Below are 27,581 nucleotides of genomic sequence, written 5' to 3' on the forward strand. Positions count from 1 at the left end.
AGACAGAAGGTGACACTAGGGTGAGTGTCTGTGGGATACATGGGGGCAGCAGAGTGGGGAGTGGGCGGGTCTCAGGGCTCTGTCCATCTGGTTCTCATTATTCGCATGGATTCTCCCCATGGAAGCTGAGAGACAAGAGGTAGGACGCAGTTCCCAGGGCTACTTTGAGAGACACAGCCCAAAAGTCAGCCAAGAGGGGCCCTAATTGGGTTTTATTTCTGCACTTGTCATCGTGAATCCTCCACATGAAGTATCAGAGCTGTGTCTGGCCCTCAGGCAGCTGCTTCTCTGTCCAGGACACTGAGGAACGGACAGAGAGTGAGACCAACCCTGAACATCAGTGTCCACAGTGTGGATGAGGATCCAGAGGCTAAAATTCCTCAGTGAGGAGAGAGACGCCATGGGCAGAGGTCCTGTAGGATGAGCATAAAAATGTGGGGATATGTGTGCTTGACTGAGGGGAAGGCCAATAAGGGACAATGACTTATGTGTCAGAAAGAGGACAGCTCATGTTATCACCTAACAAAAGAAAGGTCCCAGTGAATGGAAAAATCTTATCTACAGATGAGAAAAGTTAATTCACTCTGTGTTGCCTGCAGTGAGTACATGGGAATTAGAGTAACAAAGAACAAAGCAAGAAACGACCCTGGGGGACATCTGAGAGTCAGCAGAGCAGAGGAAACCTCAGATCCCAAGAGGAACCCCCATCCCCTCTCTGCACCTGCTCCATGGGGCACAGGAGCTGGGTGGGCCTTGAGCGCCCCCTGCAGCCCAGACCCCTCCTGTATCCTGCAGGGAGGTTTGTGTCTGGGCTCACGCTGACTTCCTGTCACTGTGTCTCTCGCACAGTAATACACGCCTGTGTCCTCGTCGGTCACAGAGCTCAGCTGCAGGGAGAACTGGTTGTTGGACGTGTCTCTGGTGATGGAGGTGCGGCTCTTGAGGGACGGGTTATAATATGTGCTTCCACCATAACTAATGCTTCCAATCCACTCAAGGCTCTTCCCCGTGGGCTGGCGGATCCAGCTCCAGTAGTAACCACTGGTTGTGATGGAGTCACCAGAGACGGTGCAGGTGAGGGAGAGGGTCTGCGAGGGCTTCACCAGTCCTGGGCCCGACTCCTGCAGCTGCACCTCGGACAGGACACCTGGAGACAAGGAGAATCAGAACCTGTCAGTCACATGCAGGCACAACCATCCCACTGACCCACTTCTGTCATCTGAGACACTCACCTTGAGGAGCAGTCACCAGGCAAAGGAGAAGACCCCACAGTCTCATCTTCTGTTAGATCTCAACTCTGCCTTCCCCAGAGACCTGAGCCCTGCCTGAGGACAGACCTGTGAGCTTCCACCACCCATGAGTCCACATTTACCCTGGAGCTTGAAGGAAAATTTGCATGTGGGAGAGCTCAGTCCTTATAAGTGTTGAGGAACTGAGGTGAGACTATCTGTGTTTTTTGTTTTCTTTTAATTAACTGCGAGGTTTTTTTTTCCCTAAAATTATTTGACATGTAATTGTGAGATGGATGAGAAGTTACTGAGTTTCAAACATGGAAAGATGTGACCCTAGCTGTCTGAGGCCAGATCTACCTTCCTTCAACCCCTGTCTTCTCCTGCGCTCTCTTGGACTCAGCTCAACTCTCTCTCATAAACTCAGGCTCTGGGTCTTGCTTCCACAGTTCTGGTCCAAGCACCCCCTGCTTTCTTTCCCTGCACCCTCTCCCGTGATGTGGTTCTCGTCACCCCAAGAGCTCGTTCCATCGTTCCACTGTTGCTGCTCCACGAGTTCCAGTCCTGCCTTGTGCTCTCCGTCCTGCCATATAAGACACAGCCCTTCAGAATCCACAGAGACCTGCCAAAGATGATGCCCTGTGCATTACTCTGGAGAATGGAAAAGGATTCTCAATGTTTTGGAAAGAGATCAAGACTCTTGTAAATTCCGGCTTCCTTCAGTCATTCCTGTTCATCTAGAGTGTAATAATATTTGACCTAAATTCAGTTTTCATTCACATTTTACGGATGTTAATCTTTCATTTAATTTCCCAATCTCATCAGATATTCCAGCTGTAAATAGACACACACACACACACACACACACACACACACACAGACACACACACACACACAATCAATTGCAATGGTTAACATGAAAGCAGTAATAACATCCTTAATATAAAAATTTTAAAAACTTATTTCCCTTTGAGGTCTGTGTGTTCGGGCCCACGACAACTGCTCCGGGACTGTGGGCACCACCCTCTGTACCACTGCCCACCACAGAGAAAGAGGCCAGGAGCTGGGGTGGATGCTGTGCTGTGTCTGACCCTATGAGCCCCCTCTCACTCCCAAGAGCAGGTACATGTTATGGAGGGACAGCCCTTCAAGGGCCCTGAATGACTTTCAAGACAGGAGCTGCTGTTGGACAATTTGGGGCCAATTCTTCAGTTCCTGTTAACTCACACATTTTCTTGGAGTTTTCCAAAATGTTAAAAGTCCTGGTAAAAGGCAAAGAGAAACAAATGCTCTGAAATAACAAATCAATATCAGAACCAGACTAAGATATGACACAGATTTTCTAATTATCAGGGAGTAGACTTAAAGCAACCATGTTTAGTTTGCAATTACGTTTCAGTTTTTTCCCAGCCCTTCAGCTGACTCTAAAGAGTTCTTGTTGCCCACGTCTATTTGTCCAGGATAATTTATCAGGACACTCTGCCTAGTGGAGCAAACAGCCCAGCATCTCATCTGGAGTAAGGGACAAGGACAGAGATCTGCATCTTGCTTGTTTCTATTCTAATGTGCTCATGAGGGAAGTTGTGGTGAGAAGATGTGTCTGATTCATAGCGTCACTCAGGAACCCAGACTCCCACTGGTTTTAAACCCAGAGTCTACAGCTTGTGGACAGACATATAACAGTAAACAGAGGAGATGGAAACACATTTCAGGTGGGATATTTTTTAACTGTTGCAAAGACACTCAAAATGAGATCTCCCTATTAACCGTTTTAAGGGCACAATACGGTATTGTTAAGTACGGGCACAGTGTTGTATAGCAGATTCTAGAACTTATTCATCTTACGTAGCTAAAACTTTGTACCTGTTGAAATTAAGTAGCCAGGCTGTGAGTGTATGTGTTATAACTGTGTACATGGCATAATTAATCATGTGGCCCTGACTTACATCAAAAGATCAACACGTGTGTTATCTGTGATCTCAGGATGAAGGGGAAAAATAAGGTTTTGATTGGACTGGAGTCTAATAAACTAAACAGGTGTCATCTCTCTATCTCTGTCTGTCTTTCTCTAGCTTTATCTCTTTCCACACATGTACACACACACACACACAGACACACACACACACACACAGTCACACACATGCGTGCGCGCGCGCTCGCCATTGGTCTTTTTTTGAAATCTACGTGAAATGATGCTTTTGATTGATGCTGAGCAATTTGTTGTAACACACAAAAAACCCATTCGTCTTCACAGTTCTGTTTTGAACTGTCACAGTGTATAGGAAAAATCCCTCGAGATACAAAGTGAGCAGGAGGACACTATGTGTCCTGGAGAGTTAATTGCACACTGTTTCTTTGTATCATAATTGTCCTGCTAGCCTCATACGCATCCTGGATATTAACTTGGAATAGAAGTGTTTGTGTTTTCTGGGTGGATCTATTGTTAAAAAATAAAAATAAAATAGGTGACCTAAGCTTGGGAGGTTGGTGGCAGTGGTGGCGTGGATTTTCTGGGGCAGACTTGCAATGCTGACTCTCAGGCTTGGGGTGTGCACATGCTCACTGTGGGTCAGTCATGTCAGCAGCTGGCTCATTGCAGATGGGGTTGATGGACTGATTTTCTGACTGGGTATGGGTGTGTGGCATGCCAGGCATTTGGGGACTGGATCACCAGTGCCTGAATGTGGTGGGCCAGCCTGGGACGTGTAAGTCTAGTTATTTCTTACTCAGATGCATGTGTGTGCAGTTGTTCAAAGACTCAGGGAAGGATCTACCAGGGCATGGCAGCTTGATTATTTCTCTGGATCTCGGGTGTGGACACTGTGTTAGTCTGTTTCTGTTGCTTATAACAACACACATGGAAGTGGGTGATTTGTAAGAAAATAAAATTTATTGCTTACACTTTTGCAGGCTGTAAAATTCAGAGTACAGGGAACACATCTGGAGAATCCCTTCCTTGGTGGTTTTTCAGCAACGGGGACCTCATGTGGCAGAAAACGGCAAAAGAGAGAGAGAGAGAGAGAGAGAGAGAGAGAGAGGCTGTCACATGCTCTCCTTTTAAAGCCTTCAGAATCACGTCCCTGACAACCATTATTAAACCATTCACTATGGCATGGTCCTAAAATTTAACCACCTCTTCAAGGCTCCATTTCAGTTACCAAGATAGGACTTCCCACCCTCAACAGTTACAGTGGGAATTAAGCTTCTAGTATATGAGCTTTGTGGGACACAGTTCAATCAATCCACAGCATTGTACCCCCAAAGTTCATGTTCTTCCCACAAGCAAGTATATTCATTCCACCCCCCAAAACTTAACTTGTTTCCACTCAAAAGCCCAAGGTTCAAAGTCCCATGTGTGAAATAGAACAAGTTATCTACTGACAATGTACAATGGTGGGACAAGCATAGGATACATTTTCCTATTTCAATAGGGAGAAATCACCCAAAAGAAAGGGGCGACAGGTCCGAAACAAGTTTAAAAAGCCCACCAGGGCAGGTACTAAATCTCAAAGCTGAAAATCATATATCTTGACTCCATGGTCAGTGTCCTCTGTATGCTGGTGCAATGGTTGGGTCCCCAAGTCCTCAGACGTCTCTGCTTCTATGGATTTCCTGGGCTGAGGCCATGTTTCAGCTCACTAGGCTGGCATTGCACACTGGTAGCCACATAAGTTGAGGTCTTCATGGCTAAGCCACTCTCATGGTTCCACTAGGCATGATGTTGATGGGGTTTCTCTGCTGAAACTCCAACCTATGTTTCTGCTTGGCATTGTGTCAGGGTAGGGCTCAAACCATTCAAACCCATTGTCCAGGCTTGGTCACAGACCCCTCACTTACCAGGCTGTGTCACAGTTTGGGTGACAGACCCTTCATGTGCATGTCATGAGCTAGGTAAATGGGAAAGATCCCAGGAGTTATTGGAAGATTAGACACATTCATTCCAATGTGAGCTCAGTCCTCAGCTTCCTCAGCAGCAGCAGCAACTGCTTACGGCAACAGTAGCAGCCTCGCTACGGCCCCCTTGTGGGCATGTCGGGGCAAGAGGGCCCTGCAGATCAGAGCTACTCATCCTTTATACTTAAGTCTGATAATCCAGGAACACCTGGGTACAAGTCACACATGACAGGAACACCTGGGCACAAATTCACACTTACATTTACATCCAATTCACGGAAAGATTCTGAACATCTGAGGGGCCCTGACCATTTTCCTTCAATTTTCCTTACACATTGCTTTAGCAAAAGCTGTCTGTATTGACTCAGCACCTGAGAATGATCTCTTCCTGGGTGTGCAGCCTTTTCCATACCTCCTTTAGAGTGTGGTGGAGGCTCCCAAGCCACCATAGCTCTGCCTTTCTGTCATCCTACAGACTTATCAACACTTGGATACTGCCAAGGCTTCACTCTTGTGTTTTCCAAAGCTGTGGATCCAGCCAAACTGGGGCCAAATTAGTCACAGCTGCAGCAACCAGGGTGATGGAGTGGGGAGCAGCTCCTAAGGAGGCCCTGGTCAGCGAGCCTGTGGAGGAAGCCTTGGGCCTGTTCCCAGAGACCATTCTGTCTCCCTAGGCCTCTGGACCTGTGATGAAAAGCACAGCCTACATGAGCTTCTGAAACGCCTTCAAGGCCTTTTTTCTGTCCTCATAATCCCTTTCTCCTTTGCTCTTCTCCTTTGCAAATGATCCCTGTTCTACACTCTTGCTCTTGTAACCAGGTTGAATGTTTTCTAATTTTTTGCCCTCTTATCTCTTTTGTATTGTAAATTCTGGCTTTACTATCTACATCCTCTGTCGTACCATCACATAGACTGTTGTAACTAGCAATGCAGCTTCTTTAATGCTCTGCTCTTAGAAAGTTCTTCCACGAAATATCCTGAGTCAGCACCTTGATGTCCCACATTCCACAAAATATTTGTGCATGAACAGAATGCAGCCAAGTTTCTTGCCGGTTCATAGCAAGAGTGACCTTCCCCTCAGTTTCCAGTAAACTCCTTCTTACTCCTCAAACCTCCTTAGAATGGTCTTTACGATCCGTATTTCCAAAAGCATTCCTACCAACACCACTTAACCATTGTCTAAAATATTCCAAATTTTTCCTGGATTCCTTTTCTTCTAAATTCCCACCAGCAGGTAGGTTTTTTCTAGTCTGCTCCCTCGAATTCTTCCAGCCTTCACCCATTATCCAGTTCCAAAGCCACTTTCACGTTTTCAAGCATTAGTTATAAGCAACACCTCACTTTTAGTGCCAATTTTGTGTATTAGTCCATGTGTGTTGCTTATAGAAATACACCTGGAAACGGGTGATTTGTAAGAAAAGAAAATTAATTGCTTACGTTCAGAAGCTGTGAAATCCGAAGTCTAGGGAACACATCTGACAAGGGCATTCTATGGTGCTGGGTTTACCATAATGCAGGAGTCTCACATGTCAGAAAAACGGTGAATCAGAGACAGAGAGACTCTCATGTGCTCCCCTTTAAAAGCCCTCAAACCCCACCCCGGACAACCATTATTATTCCATTCACTACAGCACAGTCCTATAGTCCAATCACCTCTTCAAGGTCCCACATTTCAATTGCCGTAATAGGATATTTGACCCTCAGCAGTTACAGTGGGAATTAAGTTTTTAGTAAATGAGTTTGGGGGACACAATTCAATCAGTTCACAGCAGACATGCTTTGGCTCAGTTGGCTGTGTGCGGGTCTTCTGGCAGCCAATCTACTGCACTTATCTGGGCCAGGTGGGAGATCGTGCTTCTGGTGGCACTTCAGGAGCAGGTCTTCCAAGGGAGAGGCTGCAGAGCTGCTGCTCAGGTGGTGCTTGAGGACACTAGGGAGGCCTGAATGTAGGGGATCTGGCCAGCACTTCTCAGGTGGTGAGCAAACCTGCAGGGCTGGCCTACAGAGGTGGGGCCCAGACAACTGCTTCTTGGATGGTGGGTGAGGCTGTGAAGCAGGCCAGCAGAGAGCGGGTCCTTCCAGTCACCTTGTAGGCAGTGGGTAATGCTGCAATTGGAGATTTCAGGGCAATATCCCCTGGCCGCTTCTCAGAGCCAGAGTGATAAGCTTTATGTTTACCATCCCACGGGTGTGTTTGTGAGGGTTGGGACTTGTGAGCTGTCTTCTGGATCTGGAGCTCGGGCACACAGAACTCAGCCCTCTGATGGGGTGGGTGGGTGGTTTTCCACCTGTTTGATCTCTGGCCAGGGATGTGAAGGTGCTTCAGTTCAGCAGGCCTGGGATGGGCTTCCGAGATTTGCAGGACTGTAGTCACATTCTCTCCTGGGCTCAGAAGTTAAAGTGCTGGGATCAGGGATTCGTAGCCTCTCCTGTGAGTGTGTTGAAATAAAAACAAAGCCTTAAGCCAGGGGAAGTGCAGCGGCTTCTGTCCCTGGGCAGTGCATCCTACCGCAAGATCACTCCATACTGCACTAGTTCGTCATGGGGCAGGGGTTTGGAGGTGCATAGTGTGAGCTCCTGAAGTGCAGTGTGTGCATCAAAGGCAGCTCCCCGTGCTTGGCTGTGGGCTTGCACGGAATCCTCCTGCAGTATGGACTGCAGGCCTCTAAGGTAAGGATAAGCACTGGTGTTGGCCCTCTTCCTAGCTTTTCTCCACAAGGTAAAACTTTTCCTGCACTGATCATGGTAGCAAAGTCTTGGCAGATGAGGCCGTGTGCTTCTCTGTCTCTCCGTGATGCCACCAAAGGCTGTTGTGCTCCACAGGATCTTGCCAATCTCCTCCACACACCCAGATATGATCCTGTCAGTATTTGGGTGTATATTAGTTATTCTTGTACTTTTTTGTGGGTGGAACATGCTCCAGGCACCTCTAGTCAGCGGTCTGGCCCACCTTCTATCCAGAAAAATGTGAGGAGCAGGTTTAACGAAGAAAGTTCAAGATGTATAGACTAGAAACTACACAACACTGATGAAAGAAATTGAATAGGATATGGAACTGAAATAAACCATGAGTTTATGCATTGCAAAAATTAATATTGTTAATATATACATACCACTAATGAAATTTACAGGTTTAATGCAATCATTCCCTATCAAAATTTCAATATTGTTTTGCAGAAATGATAAAATAACAATTCTAAAATTTGTACAACATTAGAAAAGGACCTACGAGGCAAAACAATTTTGAGCACAAAGAGCAACCCTTGAGGCATCACATCCTCTGATTTCAATACATATTATAAAATGTTTGTAATCAGAACAACATGGCCCTGGTGCAGAAACAGATGTGTTGACCAATAAAACAGGACAAAAAGCCCCAAGGTTAACGCACACATTTGCAGTCAATGGATTTCTGACAAAGGTATCAAGACTACTAGGAGGAAAGGACAATCTCTTCAATAAAATTTTTGGAAAAAACTGTATATCCACATGAAGAATAATAAAATGGGATGATTATTTCACATCACATAGAAAAATCAACTCACAATGGATTAAAGACTCAGATGTGACACCCAAAATGGTAAAACTACTAGAGGCAGATTTAGAGGAATATTTCCATAACGTTGGTCCAGGCAATGATTTCTAGTTACTACCTTGAAAGCACAGGAAGCTAAAATAAAAATAGACAAATGGGATTACATCAAAGTTAAAAGCTCTGCACAGCAAGATAAAGTATTATCAGAGTGAAGAGACAATATTTGCAAATTGTCTGGTTCTGGAGAAAATATTTGCAAATCATACATCTGATAAGTGGCTAATATCCAAATAATATAAGAAATTAACAAAATTGAATAGCAAGGAAAGTATAGCCCAATTAAAAAATGGGTAACATACATGCATAGACATCACTTTTTAAAAGACGTATTAATGGCCAAGACATATATGACGAAATGTTAAACATCTCTAATCATCAGCGAGATGCAAGTTAAAACCATAATGAAATGTCACCTAAAACCTCTCGCCCTACCTGATCTAAGTGGGAGGGCAGGATTGGGAGAAATGGCTGTGGTCAGTCCAAAGAATGTTAGGGGTGAGCTGGTGTGTGGCCTGTGCGGTGTGGGGTAGGGGTCAGTGGCAGTTCTAATGGGTTGATATCCTTGCTGCATGGTCATGTGTAGTCTTATGGTCTCTACACAAGAAAAGAAAAATTTGCTTAAGAGGTTTAGTCAACAGGGTCCCAAAAGCAGGGCCAGAATTAGCATCATCAGAGGTCCTAATAGGGGCAACAGCTGTGGGAACTAATGCCAGATTTTTCCACAGGCACCGCAGAACTCAAGTGCTTATAATCATAATCATGATGGCGTAACTGCTAATTTCTTTGCAGCATCCTTCACTAGGCCTGACTGGTTAACAGAGAAGCAACTTTCTTCCCCAAATAAGCAAAATATGCCTTTTTCAGGCATTAGTATGTCTAACCCTCTGCTGTTTTGCAGTACCACCCCTAGCACTGAATCTCTCTGATCCTGGAGCCGGTGGCCCACATTTGAACATGAACAGTGACAGCTGAATATCAGGCAGATGATGAAGACAGACAAAGCCATCAACCTTTAGATTCCTTCTGTGGATGGATCTTCTGTAACTGTGAGGTTAATCACACATAAACCGAGATATAAATGGGGCACTACAAGGTTTTCCGTACTAATACTCATCTTTAGTAGTAGACCACATGAGAGTAGAGGCATCCTTTGCTGGTGGAGGGGATCATGTCATCGCAGTGTCATGGGTGTAACAGGGATCCAGCAAAGAAGATGGAGGTCCGGAGGCAGAGGAGGATAATGCACGTCATAAGGCCTGGTGGTAGAACCCTCTATCTCCTTTTATAAAGCACCTCGAGGTCTTCTAAAGGCTCACAGGAGTAGGCTGACTCCTTCGGGTTGGGTCACAGTTATTGCTCTCCTGTAATGAAAGGGGGGCAGGCTGCACCCTGGAGAGATGAACACAACTATCCATTTCAGCTGTCTTTATTGCAGAGGGGTTTGCTAGAAGTACTTTAAAAGGGTCCTTCCATTTAGGGTTTAGTTGTTTGTTAGCAGGTCCTTCCTTCCAGGTCTTAATTAGGACCTGGTCTCCTGGCTTTGTCTGTGCCCCCTGAGCGTTACTGCCAGGGGACGGTAAAACATGAGCTACATTTTTCTTCTGGGCTGCTTGGAACTGGCTCAAGTTGGTAATGTCTTGTATAAGGGCTGCAGTCTCAGGATCTGTGAGCATGTCTGTTGAAAGAAAAGGTCTGCCACACAGCAGTTCATAGGGGCTGAAATCAAGCTTTGCCTTTGGGGCATTGCACACTCCTAAGGGTGAAGGATGGTCCCTAATGGATTTGAAGACTGCAGGGAGGCCAAACCTGGGAATCACTTCCTTGGGAAGAGCTTCAACCACCTTAGCGGACTTTTCTGTTCTAGTAGGATAAGTCTCTCCTCATCCAGAAAAAGTGTCCATGAAAACCAGCAGACATTTTCATCCCCGGCATGGAGGCGTATACGTGAAGCCAACTTGCCGGTCTTCCCCTGGACATGAACCCCCCTGCTGGACTGGTTCCAACCTTGGAGGCACACTTGGCCCGAGCTGTTGTAGGCACACAGAGAACAGGCCCTGCAAACCTATTAACTGTTTGTGCCAATCCCCAGCCTGTAAAAAGATGAGTGACCGTGGCCAAGGTTGCCCCTCTCCCCAAAGTGAAGGCATCATGTAGAGCCTTGGTAACCTTCCATTGGATTGTCTTTGGGAGCAACAGTCTGCCTTCTACCATCCACCATGACCCTTGCTAAAGGCCCCCTATAATTTCATTCTTCTCTTCCACTTGGGCATACTGTGGGGTCATCCTTTCTCATGAAAAATAAATCCAGTCACATTACTTTGTGTTATTGACTGTATGCGGTCATGACAGCTGTGCTGTTTCTATGCACATGGGAATTCATCCAGCAAGGTGTCATGGTGGCAGCTGCCCCACCATTTTGCCTGTACACATCCATTCTTTCCCCACTTTACCAATCTCTAAGAAGTTTCACACTTTTTTGTGTCTTTATTTCTCTTGCTCTGATCCCTCACTAAAATCACCCTTAATTCAGTACCTACTGCAATACAGCCTTTCGCTACTCTGCTCCTCCAAACCCTTTCAGCCCCTTTCCATTAGTCACTTTCAAAGCTGCTTCTCTGTTTTCAGGTGTGTGTATTGCTGCACCCGGCTCCTCAGTAACAATTTTCTGTCTTTGTCTGTTTCCTGTGTTGCTATAAAAGAATACCTGAGACTGGGTAATTTATAAGGAAAAGGAGGTGTATTTGTCTCATGAGTCTGGGACAGCTGCATCTTGTGCAGGCTTCAGGCTGCATCTGCTTATGGTGGGATGTGGAAGAGGAGTGTACGTGTGCAATGAGACCACATGCCAAGAGAAGAACCACCACGAGAGTGTGGATGTGCCAGGCTCCTTTGAACTTACAACTCTGTAGGAAAATAACAGAGCAAGAGGTAACCCACCCCGACCCCAGGGAGCATTAATCTACTCATGAAGGATTCACCCCAATGGCCCACAGACCAACCACTAGGCTATAACTCTGAAAAATACAACATTGGGGTTAAGCTTTCAACAGGAGTTTTTCAAACCACAGTGAACTGCATACGTCTAATATTCTAAGAGAATAGATCACAAGTGTTTCCTCCCCCAAATGTGGTCACTATGGGAGATGTTGGATGTGTTATTAAGCCATGTTATGTCAATGATTTCACAATGTATTCATCTATTACCCCATCATATTATACACCCTAAATACATAAACTTTTTATTTGTCAGTTAAACCTCAGTAGAACTAGACAAAATAAAATGTGTATTTACTCTGTAGAAATTCTGAAGTGAATCAACTTTAAAAAAATCTAACCAAACAAAAAGCTTTGAAGGAGCCGTGGTAAATTTTAATAGGCCCTGGAGAGGTTGCCGCTTGTCTTACACAAGCCGTAGTACACCGCACAGCAGCATCACTCTTGCGTTCCTGTTCTGACGCCGTCACCTCAGCAGAGCTCATCTTGTAGGAGCATCTCACACAGTTAATCCAGGGTTGTTGCTGAATTTAAATGAGGACATGTGTGTGTCTCCAAATAGACACAGCAGTTACGTGAGAATGGAGACCTGCCCGTGAGGTGAGCGATTTCTTTCAGTTTACGCGTGAAACCCTCATGATGAAACACTCATATTTTTGGAAGAAATATTGTGTAAAGCACACATACTTTGAAGACACCATTCTTTGTTCAAGACGTAAAGGTATTCCTTGCTAATAATAACATGATAAGGGAAATGGGAATCATTTTCACACAAAAAGTAAAGACCTATGAGAGAGAAGTCATGGGAGCACTGGGAGGAAGGACCAGTGAGCTCCTGGACACACGGTCATCTGGGGCAGGCCCTTCATGCAATGGTGATTCAGCCCTGAATGTTTTGTTGACGTTAACAGTATTCAGCAAAATGTGATTTCCTATTATTAGATTGTGCTATTTAAACTAGTAGCACCCATTTTGTATTTATTTGATGTATATTTGAAAAAAATGGATTTATTGAGGTATACTAAATCTACAAAATCTGCAATATTTAGTAAATACTAAGCACCAATCATCTAATTTCATTTTTCTACATGCAGAAAAAACAGGGTATGTAGGATTAAAGTTATTTCCATTTCACAGATATGCAGTTAAAAACAGAAGCTCAAGTAATTTGTGCAATGTGTCCAGGATCACATATCTGGTAAAATTGAGCCCCGGTACCTGGGCCTTTGCTTCTCACCACACTACTCCTTGTCTTTGCTGAACCAACTCCAGGACACGGTGGAAAATGAATAGTGAGGTCTGCAGAACAATTTTTTGTGGTAAGAGCATGGCCTGCTCTTTTTCTTTTTCTTTTTTTTTTTGGCATTTTGTGTTTCCTAAATGCAGGTGTTTTTTTTTTTTTTTTCTTCTTGAATTCTGTGTTTACAAAAATGCAGGGTTGATGCAGATGTATTTGCAGAAGTCTCAGACATTTCAAGATTATCATTTTACCACGTCTTTTCAACCAAATTATTTTCTTATTTTAGCAGCTTTGATGACAAAGAATTGACATATAGCAAATACGACATACACATTTGAAGTGTACAATGGGATACATATTGACGCATATGTACACCTGCACATCCGTCATAACAGTCAGCAAAATAAACAAATTACCGTTAACTGTATGTTCATGTTCTGTTTTCAGTCATTCTCTTTTCCCACCCATGTTCCCAATGTCTCATCTTTAATATACTTTAGAATTCTTTTAATATTTTAGAATTTATAAGAATAAAATCATCAATATGTGTTTTATTTGTTTGTCTTCTTTGCTCAGCATACTTGTGAATGTGCCATGTTTCCGTGTATCAGATATTTTAGTGATAGAAGGTATTTCAATACATGTATACACACTGTTTGTACATAGGAAGCTGCTTGATATTCGGATTGTTTCCGGTTTCTGAATATTACAAATAAAACTGCTATTCAGCTTGGAGATTTAGGTGTCCAATTAAAAGTTTGTTCTAATTCTTATAACAAAAATAACTAATTTGTATTTGCTTAAATTTAGCAAAGTTTCTTCAGCACGTCAGATAACTAGCACTATAAGACAACCAACAGATCTGAAATCTAGAGAAAGGTAAGTATTTGCAGGGAGAAAGATGACCAAAATATTAGCTTATTAGAGGACGCCTAATGGCATAGAGGCTGGTATATGCTTCAAATAGAAATATATACTGGATTGCTTGAAGTTGAATGTGGTAAAGGATTTGTAGTGGAAAATTCTCCGAAGGCATATATTTGTGGGTTCCAATTCTCCTTGAAGCCTTTTGCTTCTGGATGAAGACACGTTATTGAAATCTGCATACTCCAACCCTTGTGGTGCTTCTGACTGGGAAAAAACACAGTGACTTCTGCTGAAATGCATCCAGACCCACCTTCCCTACCATCTCTATGGTACTAAAAATTAATTTGCATCAGTAAAAACTCCAAAACCAGTATTCTACAGGTACTAGTGGAATTTCATAGCGACTGGGAGGCGACAGAAGAAAACACAAAGCTCTGTCCAGAACCATCTCCCCTGTCTTCCTAAAACATTAAAATCCTTATTCGTCAAGGAAGCACAGAGCAGCAGAAATGGGACAAGGATGGAAAACAACGTCAGCTGTGGGAAAGAGCGTCTGGACAAACAACAGATGCTCTTCAGCAGAAGTAGCGAAAGAAAACGAGGGCCAGCACTAGCTCTGGAGGTGGGACAGGGCACTAGGAAGGACAGGGGCCATGATCTTCACCTGAAAGTGCAGCTCAGCCAGAATTTCAGAGAATGACTGTCTAGTGCAACCTCTTGTGCGGATTGACATTGGTCAGCTGAGTGCGACACTGAGATGCACCTGGGAGAGGTGGAGGGACAGATTCTCTCTGGAGAGCACAGGGTGAGGACACAATGTCAATCTTTAAACAAAATAAGGTTTCACTGGAGGCACCAGAACTCTGGTGGCTGGAGCAGTAACACACTTCTATTCTGATAGCCATGGCAATGATGAATTTAAGTGTAGCCAGTGCTGAGTTCACACAAATTTCCACAATAAAATCATAGAAAATATAGGGTGTGATTATCTACAGAACAAAAGTAATAATAAGCCAATATAAGAATTCCAATGAAGCCGTTTTTGGAAACATGAACTTTTGAATTACTTGTGCACATTCTTTGGGAAATGGCAGTTTAATCACATTTGAAAATATTATGGTTCAAAATCCCAGTAAATGTTACTGTTCAGCATTCACAGCAATTTGGCATAAGTTCTCATTACATAGTGGAATTTTCAGCTATTTCTAAAATCATATTTGAGTGGAGATCAAAAGTGCCCAAAGGCATAGGCTGAGTCACTACTTTTTGCAATTCAGGCACAGACCACTGATGTTCAGTCCTCCACTTAAGTGTAGTTTCTCACAAGTAATTTTATTGTTAGAAGGTAACATGCTCCCACATCTAAAAAAGTTGTCCTCTGTATTGTATACAGACCAAGTATACATTATAGCTAATATTGTCCAGGGGTAGGTGACAATGATGGTTTATGGTTGGCTGTCTGTGTAGAATGTCATAGGTGGCTCCTGTCTGTAATATTCCTAAGATTCTGCATCGCTTGGCCTGTTTACACACCCCAAACCCTGACAATCCCTAATGATTTATAAAAAAAAATCTTCATAGTTTTACTTCTCCTGTAATGTCATGTAGTTGGAATAAGAAATAATCTATTTCACTACATTGATATCTCTCACCTAGTAATATATTTTTAATGTTTCTCCATCTCTTTTCATGACTTGATAGCTCATGTTCTTTCAATGGTGAGTGACATTCCATTGTGTGGATGTTTATCTATCTATTTACTTATGAAGGACCAGTTTTGACAAGTATAATTAAAGCAGCTATAAACATAAATGTACATTTTTTGGATGGACATAATTTTCTCTTCCTGCCTTCCAGTCCCTCACTAGGATCTGGGTTTTTCTAGTCTGCTGCTCCAAACTCTTCCAGCCTCCTCCCATTACTCAGTTCCAAAGCCTCTTCCACATTTTCAGGTATTTGTTATGATCAATAAACAACTCCTGGTAACAATTTACTTATTGGTGTAGAGCTAGAGCTGGGTCTGGAGCTCACAGACTCCTCGAGCCCATTGACACACCCTTCACATGCAGGTCTATAAACTAGATAACCAGCCAAAAGGTCCTTGGGGCCTTGGTTGGAGAATGAATGGTCTTTATTCATCACACAAAGGTCTAGGAGCTGGCAGTGCAAAGAGAAACTATGAAACTCAACTGCTACAAGCAAAGTCCAAATGCCTGAATGTTGATAGCAGCTCTATTCACAGTAGCCAGAAAGTGAACAATCCCGAATGTTCAAGGACAGATGAATTGATAAACAAACATTGTAATTTGATACAAGTGAAAAACTATTCCCCTATACAAACAAATGAAATACTGACACATGCTACAAAATAAATGAACCTTGAAAACATTATACCATGTAAAAGAAGCACACACAAAGGCCACATCTTATATAATCTGATTCATATTAAATACTCAGAATAGGCACATCCATAGGGACAGAAAACATATTAGTGGTTTTCAGAAGCACGGAGAGAAAGGAACGGGATGTGGCTGATTTTAGGGTATGGCATTTCCTTTTGAGGTGATGAGGATGTTGTGTAACCAAACAATGGTGACAGTTAATAAACCATGTGAAAACATTAAATGCCACTAAACTGTACAGTTTAAAATGTAATGCTATACCAGTATACGAAAAAAATACTTAAAATTTTATTTTTGGTTTACAATAATCATTTTAAAATAAGAGAAAGAACATTTTAAGGGAATCCACAAAACAAATGAATAAAATATAAGAGTTCCTGAGTAAGAATTTTGCTGAACAGAGACAGGAAACACCAAGGTCTGAAAAGTAACCCTGGGTGTTGTGTGCACCTGCTCCTCGTGGAAATTTTCTGCGTAGTGTGCTCTGGGTTCACTCAACCACCAAGTCCCCTCCTGTCTTCCCACAAAGAGGTTTGTGTCTGGACTCACGCTGACTTCCCCTCACGTATGTGTCTCTCGCACAGTAAGACAGAGCTTTGTCCTCAACTATTAGGTTGCTCAGTGTTAAATAAGCTTGGTTCGTGGAGGTGTGTCTGGTGATGCTGACTTGAGATTTACGATCTGTATTATAGTGGTGCGATCACCACTCCACATCACAACGACCCGCTCCAGCCTTTTCCTTGGTTCCTGGAGGATTCAGCTCACAGCACAGCTGGTTAAAGAGAATCCAGAGATAGAGCAGGTTATAGACAAAGTCTGCAAGGGCTTCACCAGGCCAGGTCCTGACTCCTGCAGGTATAACTGGGACAGGACCCAAGGGGACAAGGAGAATCATCATCAAACACACCTGAACTCTCCACATGTACATGTCCCTTACCTAAAATCCCTGATATATTCACAGCAGAGAGAGGCCACCAGGACACCCATGCTCTGATGAAGGGCTCCTGGTGGAAGGAGACTGGGGCTGCTCAGCCCAGGGCTGGCCTTTCAGCCTGACACTGGGGTCTGCTTTGCATGAGGAGGCCCCTGAGGATATAAGTGTGGGAGCAGAGGGGACGGTCTCTCTCTGTCCTTGTCTGGGCAGAGTGTTTTACCTTGTGCTGCTGAGAGGAACTGGGGAGACAGAACCTCAGAGACTCTTCTCTGCATCACTGCCTGGTCTTCCTGTGTCCAGACAAATATGAAGAGAAGCGGGAATTGAGCATGGAGGGTTTGACAGTGCAGACCATGAAGACACATTTGAATTACAGTGATTCTAGGTTCAAGGAGAGGTCCATGACCTTCTGATCTTCAAATGCTCCATGCACAATATCTGTATTGATATTGATGCTGGCTGCCAGCTGTTGGCTTCAGTCTCTCTGGACAAAAACCCATTATAGGTCACTTCAATGATACAGTTGGAATTGTTTAGAATCTTGTTGTTGGCTCCCGCCAGAAAAAAGAGACATTTATAGGAGAATCAGGTATAAGTCTTTGTGGTGCGTGTATATATATACACATACATACATGCACATACATACACACACATATACTTATGTACGCATGTGTTTATCGAGAGAGAGAGAGAGAGAGAGAGAGAGAGAGAGAGAGAGAGAGAGAGACAGAGAGAGACCTCTACCACATCTTGTTCCTCAGAGACAAGTCACTAAGGCAAACACATAGACAAGATGCCCCCTACCCACTGTGTGACAAAATCACATGGGACTACAAATATTATGTTGGAAATTTCTAGAAAGCTCGATCTTCTTCAGTCTCATTCGGAAATCATCTGTTCACACTCCTGCCCCAACACCTACAATGTCAGCCTTGACTGTCACATCAGACTCAGTCTTCAGGTACGTGATCTCGTCACTTGCTTCAGGTCACAGATGACTCCTCGGTGGTGTTCTCTCAAGCGCAGCTCCTCCTGCATCTGCAGACCTGTGAGATGGACACTCTCTGCCCTGACTCCCCTTAACCCAATGTACTGTGATGAGTCACTTCTAGGATGAAAACTGTAGACAACCGTGTTCAAAGAGTAATTCCAGGCACCTGGGAGTCACTGGATCACAGCAACTTTGAACACTGGTTGAGCACGTGGTGCCACTGTCTGGTGCTGGTTTATTTCTACTGTCTGGTGATGACACTGCGAGACTCATAGCTTCCCACTTTGGCCATTCTCGTCCCACCCTGTTAGGACACATCCTTTCTCAATTTTAAATTGTTCTTGTTTGCAGTTGATTACATCTTTTAGTTTTTTTTTTTATTTAAAATGAGCTAGAAGAAGTTACAGGTTGTGAAAAATATTAGAACATAAGTAAAAACTGTCCCTTTATGACAGTTCAGGGCATACAGCAGATAATCTCAGTGAATCACATTCAAAACACTGACTTTGAAATGGATCAGAGGTACAAATAAAAAACAGGGCCTATGCATCTGTGTAAAACAGCCAATTCTAAATAAGAAATGGTGAAATGACTGGAGTAACTGAGTTGTTTTCTCAGAATCTGGGATTTAGGAAAGTTTAGACTTAAATATGGGAAGTTATAGTAGGTCTACAGGCATAGATTTTCTCATAGAAATGGAAGGTGCAGTCCCCTACAACAAACAAACAAAGTGCTTACTCTCAGCCTTGCTCTGCATGTGCTATCGGAGCTGGGCCTTTTGAGCTGAGAGTCCTGAGTTCCCTCTCAACCAGTCCTGTGTCACTGTCCAGGGCTCTTGCTGCTTTCCATAGGCCAATTTTGTACAGATTTTCCTCTATGTTTTATTCTAAGTATTTCATAGTTTCAGGATTCAAAAGTAATTTTTAATCCATTTTGAGTGAATTTTTGTAAGAGGTTCTAATTTCATTCTTTTGCATATGGATATCCAATTTTCCCAGCATAAGTTTTCTGATGAAATTGTACCCTTCTCATTATGTCTTCTTGTACATTGTTAAAAGTTATGTGAACACAAATGTTTGGTTTTATTTCTTAACTCTCTGTTCTGTTTGTCTCTAAGTCTGATTGTATGTCTTTAGCATGCTGTTTTGATTACTTTAGTTTTATACTATATTTAGAACCAAGGTTAAGTAGGCGTTATCTATGGGATGCAAGGAAAATCCAAAATAAGCAAGCAAATGTATGTGATAAACTGCATTACTGAATGAAGGAAAAAAAAAAAACATGATCATCTTAACAGAAGTAGAAAAAACATTCACTATACTTTAATACCTTTTTTATAACAAAAATTTGAAGAAATCAGTTATAGAAAAAAATATACTGCATTATATTAAAGGTCATATATGACAATCCCACAGCTAACAATATGCTTCACATTAAAAGTTGCAAGTTTGTTATATGTGATCAGAACAAGACAACACCACCCTCTTTCACCACATCTCTTCAACACAGAACTGGAAGTTCTAGTCCGAGCAGTTAGGCAATAGAAATAAACAAATGTCATCCACAGGGGAAAGGAGAATGAAAATTGCTTCTGTTTGCTGATAATATGATCTTACATATAAAACCCTAAAAACTCCACCTATAAATTTTGAGAACTAATAAATATTGTTGGCAATATAGCATGATAAAAAAATCAACACTCAGAAATCAGTAGTGTTCCTATACTATAACCATGTACTTCCTAAAAAATAATCCCAATTACAGTAGCATTAGAAAAACAAATTAAATTCTTGGGAATGAATTTAACCAAGTAGTTTTAAAATGTCTATCCTGTAAACACTAAACCATTGATAAAAAATGGAAATGACATAAAAGATGGAAAGATATCTTGTTTTCATGAATTTGAAGAATTGATATAGAATCAAACACAAGCAAGCATTTAACACAATATGTATCAAAACCCCAATGTAATTTTTTCACAGAAATTAAAAAAAATCTAAAATTTGTTTTAAACCACAAAGGACCTCAAAGAATCAAAGCAATTCTGAACTAAACAGCAAAGTTGAAGCCATCAGTGATTTTAATTTGTAGTGGAACCTTTTGAGATTATGTTACAAGACTCCATAACTTGTTCAAATTCCTTAGGATACTAGAAAGGATGAAAACAAAAGGTTAACAGAAAAGTGCTGCAAGAGAAGCTCAGAATGTTGGGGGGGGTCATTAGTAGAATAGACACTGCCAAGGAAAGGGTCAGAGAGTTTCGTCACGTGTCAAATAGAAGATTTCAAGCCGAAATGAAAAAAAAAAAACAATTAAAAATAAGACAGAACATAGATGATCTGGGGGGGAACGTCAAAACATGTAACATGTGTATAATTGGATCTCCATTGATGCAGAAGGAGAGCAGAACAGAATCAGTTTAAACATAAATGAATGAGAATTTTTCAACATTGATGGTAGACACAAAAATACAGATCAAGGAAGCCCAGAGAAGACAAAACAGGATAAATAAAACAACAGCAATGAAGTACATGCACATGCACAGACACACACGCACACACACACACATACAGATATACATAAATACATACACATCCCTACACACAGAAACACACACATAAAGACACACACACATACGTACACACACAAATACCTACAGATACATACATGCACATCCCTACACACACACACACACACAAAAAAAAACACATACACATACACACATGCGCACACATAAACACACACACACACACATATACACACAGACACACAGAACCATGACCCAAACCTTAGGCCTTATCATAATAAAATGGCAGAACATATTCAAAGAGGTTAGTTATAAACATGCTTAAATACAAAAGAAGAATGACACAGGTTACAGGGGACTTCATGTCAGAATCAGTGCAAACAAAAATGCAGAGGTTTGAAATACTTAAAGTGTTGGAAGCTGCACCCACCATGCCCCAGGAATCTATATTCAGCTAAATGATCCTGCAAAAGTGGAGACCAGCATCTCCTCATATGTTCCCTCCCTCCGAGAAGGAATGACTATTTGATATATGTCGAATAGCATGGAAATTATAGTCAATAATAATAGATTGTAAATTTCAAAATAGTGAAAAGAGTAAATGTAAAACATCTCACCACAAAAATGGTACGGTGAGGGGATGCATGTGTTGATCAGTTTGACCTGATTTTTCCACATTATATTCATTTATCAAAACATCAGATTCCCCATAAATGAATAAAATTATCATTTATCAATTAGGATAACAATAATGAAAAAGTGAAGGAGAAATAAATCCTCTCTCAGACCACACAGTAGTGAAGGATTAGGGCGTCCCTCAGAATCATGAACGAGGTGAGCACGGCTGCCAGCACAGCTTCTATTTGACACCTTCAATGTGACAAGTGGATGTTAACAAGCAGCAATCACGAGGACACACACTCACAGTCCTTGATCTTCAGGTGTGACATGAGGAATTCTGGTCTCAGGACTTGCACATAAGGAGCTTGGACGTCATCACTCCCATCCAGACAAGAAAAACCCTGAACAGACTGAAAATCAGTAACTCTTCTTATATCTGTAAAAGAAGTGAAGTCACAGGGTAAACTGTTGTCCCCAAAGTTGAAGATGCAGTCAGGAAGGTACAGAGGGTCACAGCTTGTCCGATCAGAAACTCATGAGCAGAAATATCCGTGGGATCCAGGATGGGGGTAGAAAAACATGAACTGTATTGGAGAACTGCTGAAGACTCAGTGGGCAAATCTAAGTGTTGGGTGCACCCCAGGGAGATGGCCTTAGAGATCCCCAAAACTTTTCAACTCTACCTCAGGGGCCTGACTAGGTTGTTAAAGAAAATGTCATAGAAGAATCCTCATGCCCCTAGCAGAGAAAGGGGGAAACGAGCTATTCTGAATCACACCACGATCTCTTTTCACCACCAGCAGCAGCGTGATGTTATTTATGACAAGGCTTGACCCCGAGGGAAACTAAATTAGCTGATTCTAATAGGTTGGGACTCATACAGAGCATAATTGACCTGAGAGAAGAGAAACAGCCAATCCCATGCCCCAGCGCTGAGAACCTTCTAGTCTACACTAAGGGAGGAATAAAGGAGAAGCATCTGTGAAGGTCACACCCAGGACACAGCTCACTAAAGGACAGAAGTCATCATGGGACAGTGTACTGCTTCCCCTACCCCACATCCTACCCACATCAACAGGGCTTCTGTGTAATACAGAGAAAAACTAAAACAGCACATGCACCTTAGACAGTACTTATTCAGTCTCTGTGAAAACCTAGTCCACAGAGGAGACAAAAAGAAAGACATCAAGGGACAATTCATCCAGTCTATAGCACGTCTTATCCTATTTACAATGTACTGTGCCTGTCCACGTTTCCACCGTGGATCATGCTGTTCTATCACCTCCTTTGTACTTGGCATTTCCTCATATCCTGACATATGTGGAAGCCGTAGCTTCCCTGCTCTGCACCACGTGAGGTCTCTGCCTTCACAGCTCATCCCTATCACTGAGCCTCGGATCTGCACCTGCACTGGGGAGGGTTGATGGGAACCGAGCTGGGTTCTGGAACTGTGGAGCTGAGCATGTGGGGACAGAGCAAGTGAGAATTTACACGATAGAAGACAGATGGTGACACTAGGGTGAGTGTCGGCGGGATACATTGGGGGCAGCAGAGTGGGGAGTGGGCGGGTCTCAGGGCTCTGTCCATCTGGTTCTCATTATCCGCATGGATTCTCCCCATGGAAGCTGAGAGACAAGTCTTAGAACACAGTTCCCAAGGGTACATAGATCCCAGCCCAAAATTCAGCCCAGCAGGGCTCTAATTGATTATCTCAGTGCTTGTCATCCTGAATCCTCCACATGTAAGTATCAGAGCTGTGGGTGGCCCTTAGGCAGCTGCTTCTCCATCCAGGACACTGAGGGAAGGACAGAGAGTGAGACCAACACTGAACATCAGTGTCCCCAGTGTGGATGAGGATCCAGAGGCTAAAATTCCTCAATGAGGATAGAGACGCCATGGGCAGAGGTCCTGCACGATGAGCAAAACCATGTGGGGACATGTGTGCTTGACTGAGGGAAAGGCCAATAAGGGACAATGATTTAATTGTCAGGAAAGAGGACAGCTCATGTTATCACCTAACAAAAGAAAGGTCCCAGTGAATGGAAAAATCTTATCTACAGATGAGAAAAGTTACTTTACTCTGTGTTGCCTGCAGTGAGAACATGGGAATTAGAGTCACAAAGAACAAAGCAGGAAATGAACCTGGGGGACATCTGGGAGTCAGCAGAGCAGAGGAAAGCTCAGATCCCAAGAGGAACCCCCATCCCCTCTCTGCACCTGCTCCATGGGGCACAGGGGCTGGGTGGGCCTTGAGCGCCCCCTGCAGCCCAGACCCCTCCTGTATCCTGCAGGGAGGTTTGTGTCTGGGCTCACGCTGACTTCCTGTCACTGTGTCTCTCGCACAGTAATACACGCCTGTGTCCTCGTCGGTCACAGAGCTCAGCTGCAGAGAGAACTGGTTCTTGGACGTGTCTCTGGTGATGGAGGTGCGGCTCTCAAGGGACGGGTTAGAATATGTGCTTCCAGTATAACTAATGCGTCCCATCCACTCAAGGCTCTTCCCCGTGGGCTGGCGGATCCAACTCCAACTGTAACCACTGGTGATGGAGTAACCAGAGACGGTGCAGGTGAGGGAGAGGGTCTGCGAGGGCTTCACCAGTCCTGGGCCCGACTCCTGCAGCTGCACCTCGGACAGGACACCTGGAGACAAGGAGAATCAGAACCTGTCAGCCACATGCAGTCACAACCATCCCACTGACCCACTTCTGTCATCTGAGACACTCACCTTGAGGAGCTGTCACCAGGCAAAGGAGAAGACCCCACAATCTCATCTTCTGTTAGATCTCAACTCTGCTTCCCCAGAGACCTGAGCCCTGCCTGAGGACAGACCTGTGAGCTTCCACCACCCATGAGTCCACATTTACCCTGGAGCTTGAAGGAAAATTTGCATGTGGGAGAGCTCTGTCCTTATAAGTGCTGAGGAACTGAGGTGAGATTATCTGGTTTTTTTGTTTTCTTTTAATTAACTGCGAGCTTTTTTTTTCTTTAAAATTATTTGACATGTAATTGTGAGATGGGTGAGAACTTGCTGAGTTTCAAACATGGAAATATGTGACCCTAGCTGTCTGAGGCCAAATCTAACTTTCTTCAACCCCTGTCTTCCCCTGCGCTCTCTTGGACCAAGCCCAACTCTCTTTCATAATCTCAGGCTCTGGGTCTTGCTTCCACAGTTCTGGTCCCAGCACCCCCTGCTTTCTTTCCCTGCACCCTCTCCCGTGACGTGGTTCTCATCACCCCAAGAGCTCGTTTCATCGTTACATTGTTGCTGCTCCATGAGCTCCAGGCCTGCCTTGTGCTCTCCGTCCTGCCATATAAGACACAGCCCTTCAGAATCCACAGAGACCTGCCAAAGACGATGCCCTGTGCATTACTCTGGAGAACGGAAAAGGATTCTCAATGTTTTGGAAAGAGATCCAGACTCTTGTAAATTCCGGCTTCCCTCAGTCATTCCTGTTCATCTAAACTGTAAAAATGTTCAACCTAAATTCAGTTTTCATTCACATTTTACGGATGTTAATCTTTTATTTAATCATCCAATCTCATCAGATATTCCAGCTGTAAATATATATATACAATCAATTGCAATGGTTAACATGCAAGCAGTAATAACATCCTTAATATAAAAATTTTAAAAACATATTTCCCTTTGAGGTCTGTGTGTTGGGGCCCACGACAGCTGCTCCGGGACTGTGGGCACCACCCTCTGTACCACTGCCCACCACAGAGAAAGAGGCCAGGAGCTGGGGTGGACGCTGTGCTGTGTCTGACCCTGTGAGCCCCCTCTCAGTCCCAAGAGCAGGCCCATGTCATGGAGGGACAGCCCTTCAAGGGCCCTGAATGAATTTCAAGACAGGAGCTGCTGTTGGACAATTTGGGGCCAATTCTTCAGTTCCTGTTAACTCATACATTTTGTTGGAGTTAAAAATGTTAAAAGACCTGGTAAAAGGAAAAGAAAAACAAATGCTCTGAAATAACAAATCAATATCAGAACCAGACTAAGATATGACACAGATTTTCTAATTATCAGGGAGTAGATTTAAAGTAACCATGTTTAGTTTGCAATTATGTTTCAGTTTTTTTCCAACCCTTCAGCTGACTCTAAAGAGTTCTTGTTGCCCACGTCGATTTGTCCAGCCTAATTTATCAGGACACTCTGCCTAGTGGAGCAAACAGCCCAACATCTCATCTGGAGTAAGGGACAAGGACAGAGATCTGCATCTTGCTTGTTTCTATTCTAACGTGCTCAGTAGGGAAGTTGTGGTGAGAAGTGTTGTCTGATTCATAGCGTCACTCAGAAATCCAGACTCCCACTGGTTTGAGACCCAGAGTCTACAGCTTGTGGACTGACATATAACAGTAAACAGAGGAGATGGAAACACATTTCAGGTGGGATATTTTTTAACTGTTGCAAAGACACTCAAAATGAGATCTCCCTACTAACCGTTTTAAGTGCACAATACGGTATTGTTAAGTACGGGCACAGTGTTGTACAGCAGATTCAAGAACTTATTCATCTTGCGTAGCTAAAACTTTGTATCTGTTGAAATGAAGTAGCCAGGCTGTGAGTGTATGTGTTATAACTGTGTACATGGCATAATTTACCATGTGGCCCTGACTTACATCAAAAGATCAACACGTGTGTTATCTGTGATCTCAGGATGAAGGGGAAAAATAAGGTTTTGATTGGACTGGAGTCTAATACACTAAACAGGTGTCATCTCTCTCTATCTCTGTCTGTCTTTCTCTAGCTTTATCTGTTTCCACACACATACACACACACACACACACACACACACACACACACACACACACACACACACACACACACGCTATTGGTCTTTTTAAAATAATCTACCTGTAATGATGCTTTTGATTGATGCTGAGCAATTTGTTGTAACACACAAAAAAACCCATTCGTCTTCACAGTTCTGTTTTGAACTGTCACAGTGTATAGGAAAAATCCCTCAAGATACCAAGTGAGCAGGAGGACACTATGTGTCCTGGAGAGTTAATTGCACACTGTTTCTTTGTATCATAATTGTCCTGCTAGCCTCATACGCATCCTGGATATTAACTTGTAATAGAAGTGTTTGTGTTTTCTGGGTGGATCTATTGTTAAAAAATAAAAATAAAATAGGTGACCTAAGCTTGGGAGGTTGGTGGCAGTGGTGGCGTGGATTTTCTGCGGCAGACTTGCTGTGCTGACTCTCAGGCTTGGGGTGTGCACATGCTCACTGTGGGTCAGTCATGTCAGCAGCTGGCTCATTGCAGATGGGGTTGAGGGCCTGATTTTCCGACTGGGTATGGGTGTGTGGCTTGCCAGGCATTTGGGGACTGGATCACCAGTGCCTGAATGTGGTGGGCCAGCCTGGGACGTGTAAGTCTAGCTATTTCTTACTCAGATGCATGTGTGTGCAGTTGTTCAAAGACTCAGGGAAGGATCTACCAGGGCATGGCAGCTTGATTATTTCTCTGGATCTCGGGTGTGGACACTGTGTTAGTCTGTTTCTGTTGCTTATAACAACACACATGGAAGTGGGTGATTTGTAAGAAAATAAAATTTATTGCTTACAGTTTTGCAGGCTGGAAAATTCAGAGTACAGGGAACACATCTGGTGAATCCCTTCCTTGGTGGTTTTTCAGCAACGGGGACCTCATGTGGCAGAAAACGGCAAAACAGAGAGAGAGAGAGAGAGAGAGAGAGAGAGAGAGAGAGACTCTCACATGCTCTCCTTTTAAAGCCCTCAGAACCACGTCCCTGACAACCATTATTAAACCATTCACTATGGCATGGTCCTAAAATTTAACCACCTCTTCAAGGCTCCATTTCAGTTACCATGATAGGACGTCCCACCCTCAACAGTTACAGTGGGAATTAAGATTCTAGAATATGAGCTTTCTGGGACACAGTTCAATCAATCCACAGCATTGTACCCCCAAAGTTCATGTTCTTCCCACAAGCAAGTATATTCATTCCACCCCCCAAAACTTAACTTGTTTACACTCAAAAGCCCAAAGTTCAAAGTCCCATCTGTGAAATCAGAACAAGTTATCTACTGACAATGTACAATGGTGGGACAAGCATAGGATACATTTTCCTATTTCAATCGGGAGAAATCACCCAAAAGAAAGGGGCAACAGGTCTGAAACAAGTTTAAAAAGCCCACCAGGGCAGGTACTAAATTGCAAAGCTGAAAATCATGTATCTTGACTCCATGGTCAGTGTCCTCTGTATGCTGGTGCAATGGTTGGGTCCCCAAGTCCTCACACATCTCTGCTTCTATGGA

The 27,581-nt window shown here is 43.4% G+C and overlaps 1 protein-coding gene and 1 gene segment (V, D, J or C); both read right to left on the reverse strand.

Moving 5' to 3' along the window:
- Positions 1–1,278, reverse strand: part of LOC134372822 (immunoglobulin heavy variable 4-30-4-like) — a 37,103-nt gene extending 35,825 nt beyond the window's left edge. Inside the window, 2 exon segments of the V gene segment in view lie at positions 738–1,147; positions 1,233–1,278. Of these exon segments, the coding sequence occupies positions 738–1,147; positions 1,233–1,278 (456 nt within the window).
- Positions 1,279–1,644: 366 nt separating this feature from the next.
- On the reverse strand, positions 1,645–24,065 carry LOC134372823 (uncharacterized). Its single transcript, XM_063090185.1, has 4 exons — positions 24,020–24,065; positions 23,512–23,934; positions 18,134–18,201; positions 1,645–1,812 (listed from the first exon to the last, which is right to left on the reverse strand). The coding sequence occupies exons 1-4, from the start codon at positions 24,063–24,065 to the stop codon at positions 1,645–1,647; spliced, it is 705 nt and encodes a 234-aa protein (XP_062946255.1).
- Positions 24,066–27,581: the final 3,516 nt, after the last annotated feature.

Source organism: Cynocephalus volans, chromosome 3, assembly GCF_027409185.1.
Source record: "Cynocephalus volans isolate mCynVol1 chromosome 3, mCynVol1.pri, whole genome shotgun sequence".
Taxonomy (NCBI): domain Eukaryota; kingdom Metazoa; phylum Chordata; class Mammalia; order Dermoptera; family Cynocephalidae; genus Cynocephalus; species Cynocephalus volans.

Coding starts and splice junctions, on each gene's coding strand:
- LOC134372823 (XM_063090185.1), bottom strand. CDS start 24,065: ATGAGATTGTGGGGTCTTCTCCTTTGCCTGGTGACAGCTCCTCAAG. Junction 23,935..24,019: donor CCTGGTGACAGCTCCTCAAG/GTGAGTGTCTCA, acceptor CCTTGTCTCCAG/GTGTCCTGTCCGAGGTGCAG. Junction 1,813..18,133: donor TCATCTGTGACCTGAAGCAA/GTGACGAGATCA, acceptor CTTATATGGCAG/GACGGAGAGCACAAGGCAGG.